This window comes from Lissotriton vulgaris, unplaced genomic scaffold (assembly GCF_964263255.1).
Source record: "Lissotriton vulgaris unplaced genomic scaffold, aLisVul1.2 SCAFFOLD_1829, whole genome shotgun sequence".
Classification (NCBI taxonomy): Eukaryota; Metazoa; Chordata; class Amphibia; order Caudata; family Salamandridae; genus Lissotriton; species Lissotriton vulgaris.
In genome coordinates, this window is record NW_028244774.1 from 308,063 (window position 1) to 330,003 (window position 21,941).

At 46.4% G+C, this 21,941-nt stretch overlaps 1 protein-coding gene across 1 annotated transcript in view; it reads left to right on the forward strand.

The window, feature by feature from the left end:
* The window catches only part of LOC147666745 (phospholipase A2 inhibitor and Ly6/PLAUR domain-containing protein-like), a 41,055-nt gene extending 23,620 nt beyond the window's left edge, over positions 1 to 17,435 (forward strand). The window contains exon 5 of the mRNA XM_086948909.1: positions 17,305 to 17,435. Coding sequence (XP_086805035.1) covers positions 17,305 to 17,435 — 131 coding nt within the window. The remainder of the gene's footprint in view (positions 1 to 17,304) is intronic.
* Positions 17,436 to 21,941: the final 4,506 nt, after the last annotated feature.

Consider the following 21,941-nt stretch of genomic DNA (forward strand, 5'->3'; position numbering starts at 1 on the left):
CCACTGGCCGGACAGGTGACACAGGAGCAACACAACTCTTTGGTGTCTTCAGACATGTGAGGCCAATGAAAATGAGGAACAAGCCTGTCCCAAGTCTTGTTTTGGCCTAGGTTACCTGGTAATGGGATGTCTTGTGTAAGTGTCACTAGGAAGCCCCTAATCCTCAGAGGTATAAGCAACCTCCTGGTAGCACCAGACTTGGGGTCTCTACTCTCTGAGTAAAGGAGTCCATCATCCCAGTAGATCATATGGGACCCATTGGCACTCCCAGCAGCCTCAGCAACAGCGTGTTGCCTGAGGGGTTCAGGTGAGGGGCACCTCAGCTGCTCCTAGCTCAGATCTGCCCTAGAAGGGCACTCTGTCCCCAAGATCTCAACCTGATCAGGCTCAAGCTCCTCTGGGACAGTCCCTTCTTCAGATCATCTCCCTCAAGGGACCGATCTGTATTCTGAGTCAGGGGGGAAGGCCCTGCCTTACCCCTTCTGCTCCTTTTCTTGGAAGGCACCTGGTCTATTTTTCCTGGATCCAGTGCCTGTTCAGTGGATTACATTTTTGGCTGTGACCTAGTCATAGCAAACGCATCAGCAGGGATACCCAATATTTCTGCATGAGTCCTGTCTAAATCATTGCCCAACATGCATTCAACAGGGAGGTCTGCACTTACCACAACCTTCTTGGGGCCAGTTACCCCTCCCCAGGTGAAAATAACAACTGCCAAGGAATGGCCTGTCCTGATATTGCTAGCATTGGTCTCTTGGTACATCTCATCAAGTATGATTTGCTCCTGTGTCCCTGAATGCCAAGGCTTCTTTTCCATTTATCAAAGGATGCTGTCTCTATTTGCCCAGATTACTGGGACTGACAAATAAGGAGGCCATATCCATGCCTCCATCAAAGATCAGTACAGCCTGGGTTGTAACACTAACTAGGCCAGATTCCATCTCAGATCCCACGGTTAACCCTACTACACCCTTATTCTGAGTACTACCACTTGGAGCTGAACTAGGGGGAACAGTTGCCTTAGGGGCAGTGGTGGTTGAAGTTTAGTCCTTGGACTTGTTATAATCACTTGTCCAATGGGCCTTCTGTTTACAGATTTGACACCATGGCTTCTTCTCGCCTTTTCCCTTATTCAATTGTTACTCCCCACCAGTAGAAGATTTTAGGGCCCTTGAGAAGACTTCTGGTATCTCCCATGTTCCCCTACCTTGTCTGAGGGTTTTGAATCTTGCTTCTTGGAGTCACCACCTTGGTTCTGAACCTTCTGCCTCACCCTGGTTCTGACCCATTTGTCTAGCTTATGGCCCACTTCTTGGGAAGAGGTCATATCAAGTCCACCAGGTACTGATGCAACAGCTGATTTTGACAATTAATAAGGATATGCTCCCTCAAAATTAAATTGTACAATCCTTTAAAATCACACACTTGACTGCCAAGTAAGCAGCCTTTCAGAGCCTTGGAAGCACAATCTACAAAGTCAATACAGTCTTGATTCTGTGTCTTTTGGGTCTCTCTGAACGTATTCCTGTATTGTTCAGTGGTTAAGCCAAACCCACCAATCAAAGCACTCATCAAGACTTTGTAATTATCAGCATCCTCTTTTTTAACAGTGAGCAGCTTGTCTTTACCTTTGTCTTCAAAGGAGAGCCACAAGATTACTGCCCCCTGCTCCTGAGGGACTCTCAGTACTTTACAGGCCCTCTCAAGTGCAGTTATCCATTTGTGGATGTCATCCCCACTCTGGAAGGGAGGGAAAATCTTGTTCAGGTTCCGATGGTCATGGGTATGTTCTCTACCTCTAGGGATAGGTTGTGTGAATTTACAACGCATTCCGTTGCAACGCATGCCTTTTCCACTCATACATTACAACGGGAATGCCATTACCAGGCATATGGTTTACCACAAAAAGGCCTTTAACATGCATACCTTTACAACGACTTTCGTTGTATAACTATGCATTATAATGGCATTTTCAGGGCTGATTTTTTAGTTCAAATCTATAAATATATTTTTAATAAAGCCTAACCTAATAAATGAATATAAACAATATATATATTCACAATTTCTAGGGATGGAATTCTCCTTCTTCTAACACTGTTTTAAGTGGTCCTTTTTCTATTAAAAAAAAAAACAGTACGTAGACGCGCATATGTGATTGTGATTGTCGTTAGGGAGGTTCATCGCATGAAGGACAAGAGCTACAGAAGAGCATTTTTTAGCTACGTTTTTTTTGTTAAAACTTACTCGTTTTTTGGGGGTAGACCCCCAAGCCCCCACCAAGCCTCCTTTTTTAATTTGACCCCTTAACTCAAATCCCTTTACTACGTATCTCGTTGAAAAGGAATGAGTGGTAAAGGTTATACGTGGTAGCCACTCATGCGTTGCAAAGCATGCATGGTTAGTGTATTTGTGGAAACGGCCGTGTTGTAGTGGCTGTTTCCCCTAGGGATACTGTTGCTGCCACCATGGGGCTCTAGCCCCAACCTTTGTGAAGCTCTCTGAAGCTCCAGAGACTCCCTATCTAAGGCCAATTGCTCTCTCTTGATTCTGAGGTTAGCGGTCTCAAAATCAAGCACCTGGCACTTCTTATCATAAGAGGATTCCCTTTTATGAGAAGCTCAGGTTCCTATTGAAGTACCAGAATGATTACGTTCCTGAGAAGGGGAACTTGTTCTTCTCGGTAAACTGTTAGCTCTTCCTGGTGGGGTAAAGCAAGGGCCACTGGGGCCTTCTCCCCCACCTGAGGGAAGAATTGGATTTTCCAGGTTTGACTCATTCTGATCAGTATTAGAGTCCATGCCGTAGAAGTTTTCACTTCCTGGCCTTTCCTCTTCTTATGTCTCACCCACCGTGCCTGCCTCATTATACCCTGGGTTCTTTTTGAGGACATCTAAAAGAAAAGTCTCAATGAGGCATTGAGTGTTTGAGTTTTTCCCTGTCTTCAGTTTTCTAGATGCACACATATTTCTCAATTAATGAATTGAGAGTTGGTCATACTTAGTTAGCAAGGAGCCAAGGCTTCTAGCCTAGGAAACATACTAGTGTTATGTGGTGTAGGCACCTACCTAGCCTAGTGGGAACTAAACTCTCTTGAGTTGGAGAAAGGGTGTGATAGACCCTTGACTACCCTAATCCAAGTTCAGTAGAACTTACTTATTCTAGTCTTGATTTATATGTACCCAATACGTTTATTGGTTTTCAGTTAGTCACTCAATGAGATTATCTGGTAAAACAATAGCAAGCTTGAATCCCAACCGCTGCACACGAAAGTGAGAAGCTGGCCTGGTATATGCTATCTACTAATTAAAGTGGGCACCTTGCACCAGTCCAAATGTGCTTTATTGATGATTAGGTTAAAGACAACCTTTATTGAAAGCTATCCTAGTGGGAGCTGGAGAGACCAGCCTTCAGGCTAAGTCTCGAAGGAATGTAAAGCAGCTTGTTTTACCAGATCAGAACCTCTTGAATAACCAAATGAAAGGAGAACCACACAAGTGTTAATATAAAAATATGTATTTATTACTAAACAATTTCTACTAATCTTTTTATGAGAATAGAGCACAAGATACACAATTTTAAATCACTAGAACAACAGTTAGCACAATACACAGAGGGCTCCTGGGGGAGACCAAACCATATAATAAGAAAGTGGTATAACAACCATAAATTGACTAGACACAGTGCCTAGAGCACCTACAATCTCTGGGACCTCAAGGAACCCCCCAAGGTAGTAACACAGGGGACCCACCGAGTAAGTGTGCAGTTTGAGAACACAGGGGCGAGCTCCGCACAACTCTATGGGAAAGTCGCGGTTGCCATTTTAAAGATTAAGGACACTTAGGAGAGAAATTTAAGCAAACCCTTTCAAACTTAGAAGGTTCTAAGGCCAGCACCCTAGAGAGTACTGGACTACCTGTGTTACCTCACCCAGGAAAGCCGGGTGCATAGGTGTCAAGTGGTGTCGGGAATCTTCGTTGTATTCAATGGCGTGATACTGAAAAGTGCTGCTGCCGTGTAGAGTAAAGGTGTCCAGTGTGATCCAAGCCTCGATCTGATGTGAGAAAAACCTGATACCAGAGGGGAGAGAGTTTGGGTCACTTCAGGGTGACCAGGGGCTCAGTAGACTAATGCCCAACGATGTCGGGTGCTTCAGGTGAGAAGAGGTGAAGCTTGACTTTGCAGCCATGGTGACCAGGAGACATCAAGGATGACCAAAGTGACAGGCGAGCTGTCCCATGAAGGATGCCGAGTGCTGGTGGGTCAGTGTCCGGATGGAACACCAAAAAGCTATGGCAACTGCAACCCACACGGACAGAGGAAAGATGCTTCAGTGAGGACCAGCAAGGTCCTGGGGACTCTCCAAGCAATTGAGAGTCAGCGTACATCTGGAGCAACCAGGAAACTCACTGAAAGTCTAAGTTACCTTCACAGGGACCCACAGGCCAACGGAGCAGGGATTGAGATGGGACCTCAAGAGCATCAGAAAATACCAGCTCACGGAACACTTGAGGAGTCTAGGCTACGAATCTTCAGTGGAAACACTGCCTGGGGTCAGGACTACAAGTAGCCCAAAGCACAGCCTCAGGGATCGCCGTAAAGCATATGCTGCTGCAAATAGACACAGTGTCCAGGGATTTGTGTTGCACGGACCCCATGAGGGCTGCGGGTCTTAGGTTTGCTGAAAGCACTAGTCAACCTTGGGGACACTTCGAAAACCCCCTCCTGTGTTGCAGAAATCTTTGGAGTCCTCCGGAGCTTCAGAGATGCAAACCGGTCAGATATACCTTTGGAGCCTGCTTAGCAGGAGAGTAACTTCTTTACTCCAAGGGAGATTTTTCAGTCATCCAGTGTAGTGTAGATAATCTAAGGTACTTGGTTTCTGTAGTAGAGTTTATTTCAGGTAGATCTAAAGTCCTATAGTCAGAGGTTCCTCCTTTATACCCAAGGAAGGGATGGGACAAACTATGGGGACCCACCTATGGGAGGGTCAGGACAGAGGGGTGGCTACACCCATGTCCTTTGTCCAGTTTCGTACCAGAGCAGGAGCAAATGGCTCCTGTAACCCGTTGGAGCTGGACTATGCACAGGGACACCCAATGTGCCCCCAGTGCAGACATCAAAGCACTCTCAGAGTGCACCCACCCACCCCAATACACTAAAGCCTGTCTGACAGGAAGCCTATTGTCATGCCTTCCCCTGTTTGAGCTTGGCTCAGTAGCGGGAGGGGAGACATGTCTGCGGCTTGCAGCATCCATCTTGTGATGCCAAGGTCGAGAAAGCTGCTACCGGGTGTACCGGTGTAGTCATATTTCTCCCTCTAGGAGGTTGAAATCATACCTCTCACACCAGTTACTGTTATGGAGGTATGATTCCAAGGTGTTTGACACTAAACACAACATCTTTCTATGCAGCCGTTTTAAAGTTAGCATTTACCGAGAGGTTATAATGCACTTAAGAGTATATGGGTGGCTGCATCACAGAACAACCCAGTAGAATAGATTCAGAAGACAGCAGAGGGGATCTGCTCAGGCATGGGCACCCTCTCACACAAAACCCAGCACCCTTCCTTCAGGATTAATACAGCCTGCCATAGGGGTGACTGTTTATATGTGCAGTGATATAAGGTAAATATAGTGAACCTATATCTAAGTAAGGGGTGCATGCACCACCTTACACAGGTTGCAGTAGCAGACCTGTGATGTCAGTTTGAGGGTCTCTCAGGGTGGCATAATACATGCTGCAGCCCCTGGGAGGCATCTGTGGTACCTATGCCCTAGGTACATAGTATACCATATACTAGGGACTTATAAGGGTACCCCATCTAATATGGAGTGTACCTAAAGTATATGCAATAAATTTAGAGGAGAAAGCAGCTAGGCTGGGGTCCTGGATAGCAGGATCCCAGCCAGAATACGTCGAAAACAGTGAAACATCAGTAAAATGTGGGGGTAACTTTAAGAAGCAGATCCTACGCTCTTACAATCCAAATTCCATTTCATTATGTGTTATAATATACCATGACATGGCTGAATGATGCAGTTCAAGGAGTTATGAGATGCACACAACAATGACTTCTCACTGATAATTAAACGAGGGCTTTGAAAATGTATTTGATGTGATTAAGCAAATTCTGTAAAAACACAGTCAAGTGAGATCATTTCAAATCAAAATAAAGATTGTAAATCATTTTGGCCAAGCTGTCTGTTCAGGACACATATTGTGTTAGATTTCTCAGGACCAGCAGAAAAAACGTGTGTCCAGTCCTACCAATGCTTGGAAAGAAACATTGTGGTCTATATGAGCAAATTGAGCAGGGCTTGGTCTGCACTTTGCTATCCAAGGAAGCATAAGGCTGATGGGGTGAATAATCTCAACCAGGGCTTCCATATGAGACCCACATGGCAGGTGTGCTTTGCTAACATGAAGATGGTGGGTAGAAGGGTGGTTCCACTTCTTGACAATAGATGGCAAACTTTCAAATGAAATAAAGGTGATGATGAATGTCACAACTTTAGATAATCTAAATCAGCAGAATCATGCATATGACTAATTCGATTGGAGTGAGACAAAAACATTTTTATGATTTCATTAGTACTGGTCCAAAATTTGTGTATCATTCCAAGGAGAGTGTCTACTGGATTTGAAAATATTATTATTATGGTCGTCATAAGTAAAGCTAGTAAAAAATGTGAGCCCATTATAAAAAGGTAGAAACCCATTTGTAAAATTTCCATAAATGAGTTATCTCTCCAGGTCTGAATTTCAGGGCATATTATATTCTATCACAAGTACTGATAAAATAAAAAGTAATGACTAATTCCAGTGATTGGAAAAATAAGTCTACACAGGCCTACTCATAATGTATTCATCCAGTGCCATGATCTGCAGAACTGAAGGTGACTGAAAGGGTGAATACAATAGGTGCAGCTGCCAAATACTGTTTACAACCAAGAGAGGGCATCAACTCCATGCCAAATTTAGAACTAGAACTCAAATCCTCAGCATGTAAAGAGATCCATTTCTGTGTTAGATATGCTTTATATTTTAACCAAACTCCAAAATGCCAGTTGATGCACAACCCTATAACTACCAAATCTAAGTGCAATAATGTAGTATTTTGACGATGGCTGGGTTAGCGCTTAGCTTTGCTACACGATTCCCGCTTAAATTAGCTATACATAGAAACGCCATTTTGTATGTGTTGGCGGCCATCTTAGATCATGAACGGCCTCGTGGCCGGCGTGCCCTTTAGTCCGTTGTCCGTTCCACTGACTACTTCAGTCTGCCCAGCAACAGGCTATTTTTAGTACTGGTCAAGCCACACATGCGCAGTTCACACTGACCAGTCGTTCCTCAGGAATGTGCCGTAAACTGACCAGTGGGTTTGAAACCCTCCAATGAGCTGGCAGTATTCCAAAATATGCCCTTATATGTACATAATGTTCTGTAACTTTGTGCCGCGTGTACGTTTTATTACCTGTAGAATCATATAAAAGAAGGGTCACACCGATGTTCGGTGTGATACCTCTTGCATTACCGAAGGGTGCTGTATGAGTGTACCACCACCCCATGGGGTCTTAATAAACTTGTTCTTTGACTTTTACAGTTTCCGTGCCAACAGTTCTTGAATGTAAGTGGGTTATCTTCGGAGCATGTAGGCCTTGGGAACCCTAATTACTTCAAATTGGCGACCACGAAGGGACTCATCGGCGACTCGGATGCCCGAAGGAGAGGTCGTGACGAAGGCTTGGAAACTCGCCATGGACGCGCGCTGCCACAAGTGACCCGAGTCTTGGCTGCCACGGTGTTTTTTCCTTTCCTTCCGATCTGACCTTCCAGGTGGCGCCGGTCTCCGACTGAGTTTTCGAGTGTCTGCATCGCTGAGAAAGTGCCGTTTGGCTGATTTGGCTTACAAGACCTTGGCAGTTGGAATCTGGACATTTGAGACTTTGGGTAAGCTTTGTGTTCGGTAAGGTAGTCTTCGGACGCTTACTGAAGTTCTATGATTTGTGTTCGGTAAGGTAGTCTTCGGACGCTTACTGAAATTTTGTGATTTGTGATCGGTAAGGTAGTCCTTGGACGCTTGCCGAAGTCCTACGTTTTGATTTGAGTTAGCTAACATTGTGAATTTGTGATCTTTGAACTTATATGTGTAGTGCACTTCACATAGGCAGGCATGTAGAGATGTTTCTCTAACTTTGTTTTTTTTCCCTTTGAGCCGCACATTTGTGTGAAGTACTGTAAGTGCCTTTTTTATACGGTGTCACGCTTTCGTGATACTTTTTGAACATGCCTGTTTTCAGCACACTCCGAGGGATGTGCTGTCTTGGAGAGGGTACCTCAATTAGGTTAGCGGAAGCACAGCCGGCTCCCCCAGAGGGAACACCAAATCGTGAAATGTACATTAAGCATGGCCTTCCCCCTATTATGTACAGCAAATTATGGCATAAGTATACAAAGGCCGATCCTGAATTGCAATGGCCTCTATATGGGTCGTTCGATTTACGTAAAGTACAGTTTGTAGAGCAATGTTTGTTTCAACGCAGGTCTAGACAAAACATGTTTGATTGTGTGCGAATGTGGGAGAAAGCGGTGCGTGAGCGAATGAAACGTGAAGTTGCCTTGGCGGACAAAGAGCAGCGCAAGGCTGCTCGGGATAAGGCTTTACAGCTTGAGGAAAAAGAGGCTCAGGAGAAGAAAGAAAGGGAGGAACGGGAACGTAAATTGCAGACGATTGGTCAATTTCCTATCCGCCGACCGCTTTATCCAGTCCTTAATAATGAAATTGATGATTTTTCATTGCTAGATCGGTCGCCGCCTCCGTACGTTTCACCGACGGCTCCAGCTGAAGATTCAGGTGATGAGGGGCAGGATAAGTTGGAGAAGAAGGGTGTATCTGCTCTCAGGTTTTCTACGGAGAGGTCCGCACATTTACGTAGTTGGGCTCATAAAGTGAATAAGAAATGTGTTTCTCAGGAGGAGGTGATTGCGGAGAGGAGTAAGTGGTCGGATCTTGAGTTAATGTATTTCTTGTCTTTGGCGGATGAAGTTGTTGTCGCGTATCGTGACTTTTCAGATGTGTTAGAACCTAAAGCTGTCTCAGTACATCGTGAGAATTTGGATAAAGGTTTATTTGCTCTTTCAGATGTCGACGACCTTTTCAAGCAATTGATCCAGCTGCGGGATGAAACAGTCAACTTGCGGGAGGAGCGAAAAAGGAGGCAAAAGGAGTCTGAGTCGAAGAATAGCGAGTTGGCTAAGGAGTGTTCTCTCCGGGGTTCAGATAAGAATTCTGCAATGCATGTTATGCCTATGCGTGAAGCTGCGCCTCTGTATGTTCCACCTAAAGGGGAAGGTACAGATGATGATAAATTGTCAAAGGATGCGAAAGGGTATTTTGTGTATAATTGGGTATATACGCCGTGGAATAGAGCAGACGTAATGGCGTTGAAAAATTCTTTACCTGATCTTCGGAAAAACCCAGCGGCATTTTATGAAGGGGTGGAAGGGGCTATTTCGTCTTGTGTGATGACTCTTGTGGACATAGATTTGTTCTTTGGGTTAATTCTGCCACCTGATATGTGGCGGCAAATTCGTAAAAATAATGATGAAACGATATTGGGGGGCACATGGAAGGAAATTAATGCTGCAGATTTAGACAGGAAACCAGCATGTAAGCCTTGTCAGTTAATTCTAGATCTCCCGGCAGCTATTCTGACTAAATTAAAGACGCTTGTTCCCTCTAAAAAGATTGATTGGACTATGTTGACGTCGTGCAAGCAGAAACCCGATGAAACGGTCTCAGATTTCTTTACACGTTTTGAGGAGGCATTTCATGATTACAGTGGTCAATCTTTGACAGACGATACGGGTTGGCATTTGTTTGTAGATAAGTATGTGGCTAATCTCCTACCGGAGATTGCGAAACGATTGAAGTCGAGTGAAAGTTCCTGGGCCACGGCGACCCCTGCGTCCTTGTTAACTATGGCTCAGTACTATGAGCGGCAGGAATTGGAGGCTAAAGAAAGTGTAGAGAAAAAGGCGAAGGAATTGAAAACGAAGGTGATGTTGGTGCAGGTTCGGGGAACACAGGGCAGAGGGAATGATAGAGGTAGAAGGGGTGGAGGAAATACGTCGTATGGTCGTACGGATATAGCGGAGGATCAGTGTGCTTATTGTAAGGAGTTTGGGAATTGGGCCGAAGATTGTCGGGTGCTTCGTGAGCAACGTAGTCAGCGTGGTCGAGGAGGCGGAAGGTCAAGAGGAGGTTATACGGGAGCTAGAGGTGGCGGAGGGGATCGTGGAAAGACTGAGGAGAGGGGCCGTGGCCAGGATGAACGGAATACGTTTGATAGGCGGAATCAATATCAGATTTTGGAGGGAGAGAATGTGGAACACCAGGATTATGTGCATGCATAGGACTGCGTAGGATGGGGTAAGGAATCAGTTGAAGTGCCGGTAGATCAGCAGGGTCCATATGTAACAGATGGTATTCTGGGTTCTACTGATCAATTTCTAGTCGACACAGGAGCTACACGTAGCGCTTTGTCGAAAAACTTGGTTCCGAGGGCTCCCCTGTCTGGCGAAATGATTACATGTGTAGGGTTTGATGGCACACCCTCCCCCAGCCCATTGTCCAAGCCCCTTGCACTATGTCTTGACAAATACTTTAGTTTTGGCCAATTTTTGTTATCACCCCATACCCCAGACAATATCCTGGGTATTGACTTGCTTAAATATTTTCGAGCGACAATACGTTGTGCTCCGGAGGGAGTACGGGTTATCCTGAATGATAATTATCCTGACCCCGACAGGTTTTACGCAATCTCGGATATTTCAGCTTTGGCCTCTCTCCCGCACACGTTATGGGCGACCTCAGATACGGATGTGGGGGAGATGCGTATTCCACCGATACATATTACTGTTAAGGAGGGGGCCCCTCTACCACAAGTGCCACAGTATAAGATTTCGAGAGAAGGTGAAATTGCATTGACACATATTGTTCAGGATTTGATTTCTGCAGGGGTTGTGGAGGAGGTCCCTTATAATGTTTGCAACAGTCCTATTCTTCCGATCCTTAAGAGAGATACTGACGGCAAAATCTATCGCTTTATTATTGACTTGCGAGAGATCAACAAAATTGTCATTCCTCAATACCCGGTGGTGTCTGATATTACGACCCTGCTTACTTTGGTTCCACCAACGGCCACCACGTTTAGTGTAATTGATTTAAAGAATGCGTTCTTTTCTATTCCTGTTCATCCTGATAGCAGATACCTGTTTGGCTTTACGCTAAATAATAAATCGTATAGATTTTGTCGTGTTCCCCAGGGATATACTGAAAGTCCTAGCATCTATAGTCAGGCTTTGAAAAGACAGTTGGATTCCTTTCAATTGCAGTCTGGCGTTGCTCTTATCCAGTACGTGGATGACCTTCTGCTGGCTGCTGACTCTTATGCACAATGTGAACAGAGTACACTTGCGTTGCTTTCCTTTTTGGCACAGAATAATCATAAGGTTTCGAAGAAGAAGCTTTAATACTGTAGACCTCAGGTGACCTACCTCGGTCATCTGTTGTCTAAGGAGGGGCGTGCATTAACATCTGATCGAATTCAAGCAATTTTAGACACACCAGTCCCACGCACGCAGAGAGATGTACGTACCTTCATAGGGTTGACGTCCTTCTGTAGACAATGGATCATGGGTTTTTCACATATCATAAAACCTTTGCTAGCATTACTGTCCAAAGCTACACCAATGCCCCTTGAGTGGACAGATGAATGTCAGAAGGCTTTTGAACAGCTGAGACAGGCCCTTTGTTCCGCACCCGTGTTAGGCACACCAGATTATACGAAACTTTTCACATTGTACGTGCACGAGAATGATGGGTGCGCGTTGTCAGTATTAGTGCAATTACACGGGGATAAGCAGAGACCATGTGCATACTTCTCTGCCGTTCTGGATCCTGTAGCACGAGGGTTGCCTGGGTGTTTTCGAGCGGTAGCAGCAACAGCAGTGGCCATACGACAGAGTGAGGGAATAGTGTTATCACATAAATTGTTGGTGTTAGTTCCTCATGCAGTAGATGCTCTGTTAAACCAAACAAAGACCCAATACCTCACGAGTGCACGGCTAACAGGATATGAGCTGACACTTTTGGCGCCACACATTACACTGAAAAGATGCGCTACTTTGAACCCAGCCACTTTATTGCCCTATCCGGCTGAGGAGGGTCAGGAAGAAAAACATCATGATTGTGTTTTCCTGACCGAGGAACAGACAAAGGGTCGTGTTGACTTACAGGATGTCCCACTTCCAGATGTGGATGGGGAACTGTGGGTCGATGGATCGTGTTTAAGGCTGCCAGATGGCACGACTTCCACAGCCTATGCGATCACAACACTTAAGACAGTGGTAGAAACAGCTAGGATACCACAAAAGTCGGCTCAGGCAGCAGAGCTGATAGCCTTAACAAGAGCCTGCAAACTGAGCGCTGGTTTATGTGTGAACATATACACGGACAGCCGGTACGCCTTTGGAGTGGCACATGACTTTGGGCTACTTTGGAGAGAACGTGGGTTTTTGACATCTCACGGAGAGCACATTATGCACGGAGAATTAGTGCGTGATCTCCTAAATGCGCTGCTAGGCCCAAAGAAAGTAGCGATAATAAAATGCAGTGCCCACAAAAAGATTACGGATAAAGTGGGTCAAGGAAATGCCTTTGCAGACAACATAGCTAGACAAACGGCTATGTCCCGAACTAGCTCCCCTATGTATGTGGTACAATCGCAGGCTGAGCGATGGAGTGATGCTAGAGCAGAAATTTTAGACATTCAAAAATCAGCTACTGAATCTGAACTTGCGACATGGGCGGCCGATGGGGTACTAGATGACGAGGGTTGTTGGAGAAGCAAAGACATGGAAAAGTGGAAATTGCCTGCAGCTTACTTGCAGGCGATGGTCCAGATGACACATGGACTGGCGCATGTCGGAGCTCTTGCAATCACTCTGCTCTTAACACGAGTTTGGGAACATCCCGAGATTACTAATACTGCAAAGAGAGTAGTGCAGACCTGCCTGGTATGTTTGCAACACAATCCTGGAAAGGGGACCCATACTCCGAAAGGAGGGTTCGTTCCACCTTCTGCACCATTTGAGGTACTCCAAATGGATTACATCCAACTTGAGCGCTGCAATAACCTGAAGTACGTCCTAGTGGTGGTATGTGCTTTTAGCAAATGGGTTGAGGCCTACCCCACGAAAGACAACACGGCTTTGACAACAGCTAAGGTGTTGCTTAAGGAATTCTTTCCTCGCTTTGGAGTTTGCAAATTTCTGTGGAGCGATAATGGGCCTCATTTTGTTGGAAAGATTGTGGAATATGTACTGAAGGGGTTAGGGATTCAGCAGAAGTTCCACGCTGTATTCCACCCTCAGTCAGCAGGTCTGGTCGAGCGGTACAATGCAACATTGAAGCTTAAGCTGGCCAAAATTGTGGCGTCTACATCGTTGAAGTGGCCAGATGCTTTGCCGCTAGCACTTCTCTCTCTTAGATCAGTACCCCACTCACGAACTGGCCTTACGCCCTATGAGGTGGTGTTTGGGCGCCCTATGAATATCTGGGGGGTGCCCAAGCCGCGATTAATACATGATGTGCCTTGTGTTATGATGAATGATTATTTGGCACGATTAACAAATGATTTGCTCTCTATTCACCAACAGGTTCGAGAAGCGCTCCCTGACAACTCTACTGGAGAAGGCCATGATCTCCGTCCTGGTGACCATGTGATGATTCGGTCGTTTGAGAGAGCAAGCAGTCTGGAGCCCAGGTGGAAGGGCCCCGAACAGGTCCTCCTTGCAACCCGTACCGCTGTGCGAGTGACCAACAGGAAGCGGTGGGTGCATTCGACACATTGTCGCCGTGTCTCTCCGGACCTGGTGACTCCTGCTGTGCTGACCGATTACAAAGAGATCCTGGAGAAGGAAAAGAGCCCAGCTGTGACGTCGGGCGAAGTTGAGGGAGCCTTCCCGGACCACACTGTTACCGGACGAGAACGCTACAACTTGCGCCCTCGATAAGAAGATTTTTGTCTTTTTGAACTGGTTGGTTACCGCTCCAGGTTTGTGAAACGGAAACCGGGAATTCCAAGGGGGGGGGATCAGTTCTGCCAGTGTAGCGACACCCGTCTTGGCCCGGAGAAGAAAACAACGGCTACCTCGGAGTTCAGCACCACATTTTTCCTTTTTTAGGTATACACGTATGTGTATGAGACACTTTGTGACTAAATCGAATTATTGAGACTCAGCGAAGGTTTTCAGAACTATGGCATTATCAGCAGTGCGAGATAAGAGACTCTTGGGTGCCATTCTCTTTGTTCTGACTATCGTAGTGATTGCGGCAATAGCCTGGGTAGTCGAACTTGTGGTACCTGCACGTGAACATTTGCTGCCAACTACCCCGGCTCCATCTGAACATTTCCATTTCACCCTGCCTTATCATGAAGAACGGCACCGACAGACTTATCTGAACAATAGCTTTATTCAGATCCTACATCACACGCACAATATGACAAACACTTCAAATTGCTGGGTGTGTGGGATGTTGCCTGGGCATCAGAAGAAAGGGGGTACTCCACTCATCCCTCTACCGTTTTCGCATAATGGGTCTTGTAATGCATTTTATACTCTCCTCTTTACTTTGAGATGGCCCACAAAAGGGGGAGTGCTTTTTCGTTTGAATAAATTGTGCCATCATGATCGGGATGGGTATCCACAAGCTGAGGGTACTCGATTTGAATATGAGGAGTACCACCCTGACAATGAGTCTGCTTCACGAATGTATAGCAACCAGCGAAATGTCAATGTATCGAATGCACATGTTATCAATGTTATCGCTACCAAAGCAGACCTATGTATACGTAATAAAGGTGTAATTTCTGTTGGGAGAAGCGAATGTAACACTACACTTACGTTTGATAGTCCTACTGGTATATCGTTTGTCACTTCCCGAAATACTTACTTTATCTGTGGAACGAAAGGTTATCATCAGCTTCCTTTGGGATGGTCAGGCACTTGCTACGTGTCTTTTGTATTGCCGCCTGTATTCATTGCCCCACCCATGTATCACAACAACTACGTCCTCTATCACGATTTTGTTTTGAATCGTGATAAACGCTCCCTTGTCTTGGACGATGTTGACCAAACGGACACTACTTTGCAACAATATGTGGACTTCAATTTGGGTTTGTTCTCTTTCGTTGGGGCAGCTTTGAACAGTCGAAAGATCCGACGATTAACTCGTGTTGTTGAGGCTGTGGCTAATGATACCGCAATTGCACTTGGAAACATCACTGAAGAAGTACAGATTTCTAGAATTGTTGCGCTTCAGAATCGGATGGTCTTGGATGTAGTGTTAGCTGATCGTGGGGGGGCATGTAGAATCATCGGAAGTAGCTGTTGCGTTTACATACCTGATAATTCACCTTCTGTATATGATGCCATCACTAAACTACATAAGATAGCGGCTGAGATACATCCAGATAATGGTACTTGGACTCTGTCAGGATGGTTCTGGTCAATACTCACCACCTGGGGATGGAAACTGTTAACGATTCTATGTATTATTGTGGGAATTCTGTTTTCTATTTGTTTGTGTATTCAGTGTGGCCCAGTTTTTTGTTCTATGTGCTTGTCAGTTTGTGTACCCTCGAGACGAGCTCTTGCCCATGATAAAATGATGCTTCATAAAGAAGTAACGCAAATAATGCTAATTGACATAGAAGATGAACACCCTGACTATGTCCACTATGAGGTAGCTTCAGCTAAACGCTAAAAGGGTCGTCTGTCGTATTTTGACGATGGCTGGGTTAGCGCTTAGCTTTGCTACACGATTCCCGCTTAAATTAGCTATACATAGAAACGCCATTTTGTATGTGTTGGCGGCCATCTTAGATCATGAACGGCCTCGTGGCCGGCGTGCCCTTTAGTCCGTTGTCCGTTCCACTGACCACTTCAGTCTGCCCAGCAACAGGCTATTTTTAGTACTGGTCAAGCCACACATGCGCAGTTCACACTGACCAGTCGTTCCTCAGGAATGTGCCGTAAACTGACCAGTGGGTTTGAAACCCTCCAATGAGCTGGCAGTATTCCAAAATATGCCCTTATATGTACATAATGTTCTGTAACTTTGTGCCGCGTGTACGTTTTATTACCTGTAGAATCATATAAAAGAAGGGTCACACCGATGTTCGGTGTGATACCTCTTGCATTACCGAAGGGTGCTGTATGAGTGTACCACCACCCCATGGGGTCTTAATAAACTTGTTCTTTGACTTTTACAGTTTCCGTGCCAACAGTTCTTGAATGTAAGTGGGTTATCTTCGGAGCATGTAGGCCTTGGGAACCCTAATTACTTCAATAAATCCACAAGATTACTCTTGGTTGTCCTGCTTGTTGGGCGAAGAGATGATAGAATGCATACGTAGATGACAAACAATACCCTCTGAAATAATGAGGAGATATGGAAGTTAGTGAGTGACAAGTAAGCAGAAATGTGATAATCCAACACTACAACATTTCCCACTCCGTCTCCAATACTCACAATGTAAATGCTAGTAATTCACTGCTGGCGTTAGACCCAGCCATGACACACCTGGCATCTTCACATTTGTACACGTCTCAGCTATTTGAGAGAACTCACACTCATTAACACACCACTGCGGTACAGAGGTATTTTCAGTTGTATGCTGGAATTAGGTCCACCATAAGAGTTTGCACAAAGAGATAATAAAGAAAAATAAAACATACTTTCTGCCTTGAAGGTGGTGCACCTCATGGCTGCATTTTAGATTAATACCAACTGAGTAGTCTTGGTTGTCAGTCGAATGACATGTGCGAAGTGTCTAACATTCTTTGCAAAAGAAAAAGTAAAAAAGGAGTCCAATACCTGTATAACATAACATGATTTCGCACACAATCTCTCTAAAAAAAAATGATGATCATTGTGAGCTATAAAAAACTGAGACTATAATGTACAAGTCAGGCCGACAGTGTCCTTGTCCCATGCAGTGATCTTAATTCCAATCATGAGAAAATGTATGGACCATCTGTAACACTTACAATTCAACAAGAATTCCCAGGCCCTGGAATCTGGGTCAGGAGGACTCCAACAATTACTGTTGTGGGTCTGCGGACAATCTGAGTCCTTGGGCACTGGGATGGAAGTGTTTTTCTTCCTAAATGCAGAAAACATTCATCTGACAGCAATGTTAATGACTGATTATTGTTTGTGTTTTTCAACAGGTGAAGCTGGGGGAGAGTATACCATCAAAGGATGCTCTACTCAAGATTTCTACAAACTTGGAATGTTTAACTTGGCAGGAACCCAGGCCTCCAATTATGCTTTAAAGTGTTCCCCTGCCCTGAAAGTTTGAAACCTTCGTTCATACCCCATAGGCACTCCTACTCCAGCTTAGTAATTGTTGGTAGACACATTCTTAAATCTCAAAAAGTGTTTGGCATGTCTGTTCTTGTAAAATGGAAGCCTTTGAACTCATGTCAGCTTCTCTGAGACACAGTGAACAAGTGGTCAATGTGCTCAGTACAATCCAGGCCGGAATGCTGTTTAACCACTGGTTTCTCTATTCAGCCATCCTAAGCACCTGGGCATCTCAGAGGCTTATCTTGGAGTCATGCATTGAGTGGTCCAAGCCCTGCCCTGCAATCAGCCATCAATGCTGTCTTATGGTTGAAGAAGGAGCTCGCCCTAATGTGCTATTAATGCTGACTTCATGATTATCCGTGAACAGCCATTCTTGCTTTTCTTCTGCTTCTTGGATTTAGAGCTGAATACCTCGTCCATTATAAAGTAATGGAGAATATCTCGCACAGATGTGTTAATGATGTCAAAATACTAGAACTCAGGGTTAGTGGTTCATCTCGTCAATGTTAATGTGCCTGTTAAAACTACTTTCGTAGCGCTACACTGCCAGACTGCCCAACTATTAGTGCCTGACTGTACAGTTTTTGTGGCGCTGGACTGCTAGACTGTTATTTAACTGTTATTGCATTGTGTGTTGCTCGCTTGCCTGCTTGCGTTATTGGTGCCTGATTGTGCCGGTACCGTTTGCCCATTTCTTCGCGTTTGCAGAGGCTGTGCCCCAATCTCGTTCCGCTTCGCCTTTTGACTTGCTGCCATTTTGTTGTTGTTGTGCCTCCCAGCCCGGCTCTCCACCCCGCTCCCGCCTCGCAGCTGCTCCTCCCTCGCTCCGCCCCCTGCACTATCCACTTATGACAGATGCATCTGCACGCAGCGTTCACGCGCAGCGGGTGCGCCCCATGCACGCCGAAGGTGCACCAAAGGCAAGCCCGTCTACGCCCGTCCGCGCCTGGACTGCGCCCAGCGCCAAACCCCCTGGCCCCCGCAAAATCCACTCCACCCGCATATCGTACGACGCCGCAACCCTCTGAGCTCTTAACCCCGGCCAACTCCCAAAGTGCAACCAAGCCGCCCCAGGACAAACACATGGACCCTTCACCTGCCACTCCTGCAAGTTCGACTGCATCAGGATCCACACCAAATCCACAGACTCCAAACATAACTCCAACACTAAGCACCTGAAGTGCATCCTGCTCAACACCCGCTCGGTCCACAGACACGCCATTGAACTTTGGAACCTACTCGATACCACATCGCCGGACGTCGCCTTTCTTACAGAAACCTGGATGAACACCTCCTCAGCCCCCGACATCGCCATAACCATCCCGGACGGCTACAAGATCATCCGAAAGGACAGCATCAACCAAACAGGAGGAGGAATCACCATCATTCATAAGAACACCATCCGCATCACAACCAGTTCCGATGACAACCTCACAACCGCAGAACACCTTCACTTCCAGTTTCACACCGACCCTAAGACCACACTCAGAGGCACCCTCATCTATAGACCACCCGGACTCCGCACACAATTCAGCGAAGACATAACTGTCTTCCTTAGCCCTCACGCCCTCCCCTCCGAGGACTACATCCTACTGGGAGACCTCAACTTCCACCTGGAAAAGAACAACGACAGCAACACAACCACCCTTTTAGACAACCTCACCAATCTCGGACTCAAACAACTTGTTGACGCCCCCACCCACTCTGCCAGGCACACGCTCGACCCAATCTTCACCTCCAGCAAGCACATCTCCTTTAATCACACCATAGCTCTCCATTGGACGGACCACAGCTGGGTTCACTTCAACTACAAAAAGACTACAACCCACAACCACCCAGAACCAATTCCCCAGAGAAACTGGAATAAAATTACCACCGACCAGCTCCTCACATCGCTTCACTAAAACCCTCCTGCAAAATCATTGGACCCAAATCAAGCAGCCACCAACCTCACACAATGGATCACACACAGCGCTGACGAGTTAGCACCCCTAAAATACCATCAAATCAAGCAAGGCAGCAAAAAAGCCCCCTGGTTTAATGATGACCTTAAGAAATCCAAGATCTGTCGCACCCTCGAGAAAGCCTGGCGAAAAAACCCAACCACTGACAACCTGACCACCTTCAAGAACGCCAACCGCAAACACCACCAACTGATCCAATCCACCAAGAAATAAGCATTCAAGGATCGACTTGACAACAACGCCCACAACAGCAAAGAACTTTTCAACATCGTCAAAGAGTTTACCAACCCCACCGCCGGCACCAACAACATCACTCCATCCCAAGACCTCTGCGACGCTCTAGCCTCGTTCTTCCACAACAAAATTGCTGACATACACAACAGCTTTGGAGACCAGCCCACCCCACCTACCTCCGAACTAAACCCCCCCCAACAACCTTTATGCCTGGAACCCAATCACCACTAAAGACACCATCCGCCTGATGAACACCATTCACTCAGGATCGCCAACCGACCCATGTCCCGACCACATTTTCAACAAAGCAGACTCCATTATTTAACCCCATCTCCGAGACGTCATCAACTGCTCCCTCAACTCCGCCACCTTCCCGGAAAGCTGGAAACACGCCGAACTCAGCGCCCTCTTGAAGAAACCTACAGCAGACCCCACTGAACTTAACAAATACCGCCCCATCTCGCTCCTCCCATTCCCTGACAAAGTCATTGAGAAAGCCGTCAACAGCCAACTCGCCGCCTTCCTCGAATCCAACAAATCCCTCGACCCTTCACAGTCCGGCTTCCGAGCCAAACACAGCACCGAGACCGCCCTCATCGCAGCAGCAGACGACATTTGAACTCTACTGGACAACGGAGAAACTGCTGCCCTCATCCTACTCGACCTCTCCGCAGCCTTCGACACAATCTGTCATAACACCCTCATACAACGCCTCAGCAACGTCGGAATACAAGGAAAAACATTGGACTGGATAATCTCGTTCCTCGGCGGAAGAACCCAGAGAGTCCGCCTCCCCCCTTTTAGATCAGAGGCCACCAAAGTCATCTGCGGCATACCCCAAGGATCTTCACTCAGTCACACCCTCTTCAACACATACATGAGCCCCCTCGCATCCATTGCGCGCCTACACAACCTCAACATTATCTCCTACGCAAACGACACTCAGCTGATCCTATCCCTCACCAAAGACCCAAACACCGCCAAAACCAACCTACACGAAGGGATGAAAGAAGTAGCCGAGTGGATGAAGAACAGCCGTTTAAAACTTAACTCAGACAAAACGGAAGTCCGCATCCTAGGATCATCCCCATCCGCCTGGGACGACTCATGGTGGCCACCGGCCCTGGAAACCGCACCCATACCAACGGACCAGGCACGGAACCTGGGCTTCATCCTGGACTCCTCCCTCTCGATGACCAGACAAGTCAACGCCATCTCATCATCATGCTTCAACATCCTACGTATGCACAACAAAATCTTCCATTGGATCCCCACCGAAACAAGAAAGACGGTCATCCATGCACTGGTCACAATCCGACTAGACTACGGAAACACCCTTTACGCCAGAACCACAGCCAAACTACAGAGAAAACTCCAACACATCCAAAACCCCTCAGCCAGACTCATCCTAGACATCCCCCGCCAAGCTCACATTTCCGGTCACCTGAAAGACCTCCACTGGCTCCCCGTCAACAAGAGAATAACGTTCCGCCTCCTCACCCACGCACAAAGCCCTCTACGACCTAGGACCCGTATACCTCAACACGCGCCAGTCCTTCTACACCCCCGCCCGCCAACTTCGATCGTCCAATCAAGCCCTTGCCGCAATTCCACGAATCCAAAGATCCACCATGGGAGAAAGATCCTTCTCCTACTTAGCGGCCAAGACCTGGAATTCCCCACCCACCTCCGCATCACAAAGAACCACCTCTCCTTCAGAAAACAACTAAAAGCCTGGATATTTGATAAGTAAAGCTCCTTCCCACCCTCAATCGCCTTGAGACCCTCTGGGTGAGTAGTGTGCTATACAAATTCAAACTTGACTTGACTTGACTTTAGGTGCTTAATGACAGATTTGTAAATGGAATGAAGGTAAATACACAGCAACATAGACCAGTTACTTCTGTCAGGATGAAGCATCAAATAAAGACCTTCAATGCAATGCAGGCAACAGATGGAAGACCCAGAGTCTGATAATATCAGTTAGACCCGCCCCTGCTCAAGACCTCTGATGGAACCCTCACTGTTGTCATACCTTGGTCGATGCCTTGACTGACATTGCGGTGGAGGCCAATGGAGGGCAGGTTGCACCAGAGTGAAGTTCAAGACTATGGACCTGATTTAGATCTCGGCGGACAGGTTACTCCATCACAACGGTGATGGATATCCCGCCCGCTGAAATATAAATTCAATTGTATCCTCTGGGATTTATCTTTTGGTGGATGGGATAATATTAATCATTGTGACGGAGTAACCCATCCGCCGAGATCTCAATCAGGCCCTATGTCTAGCAAATGGTG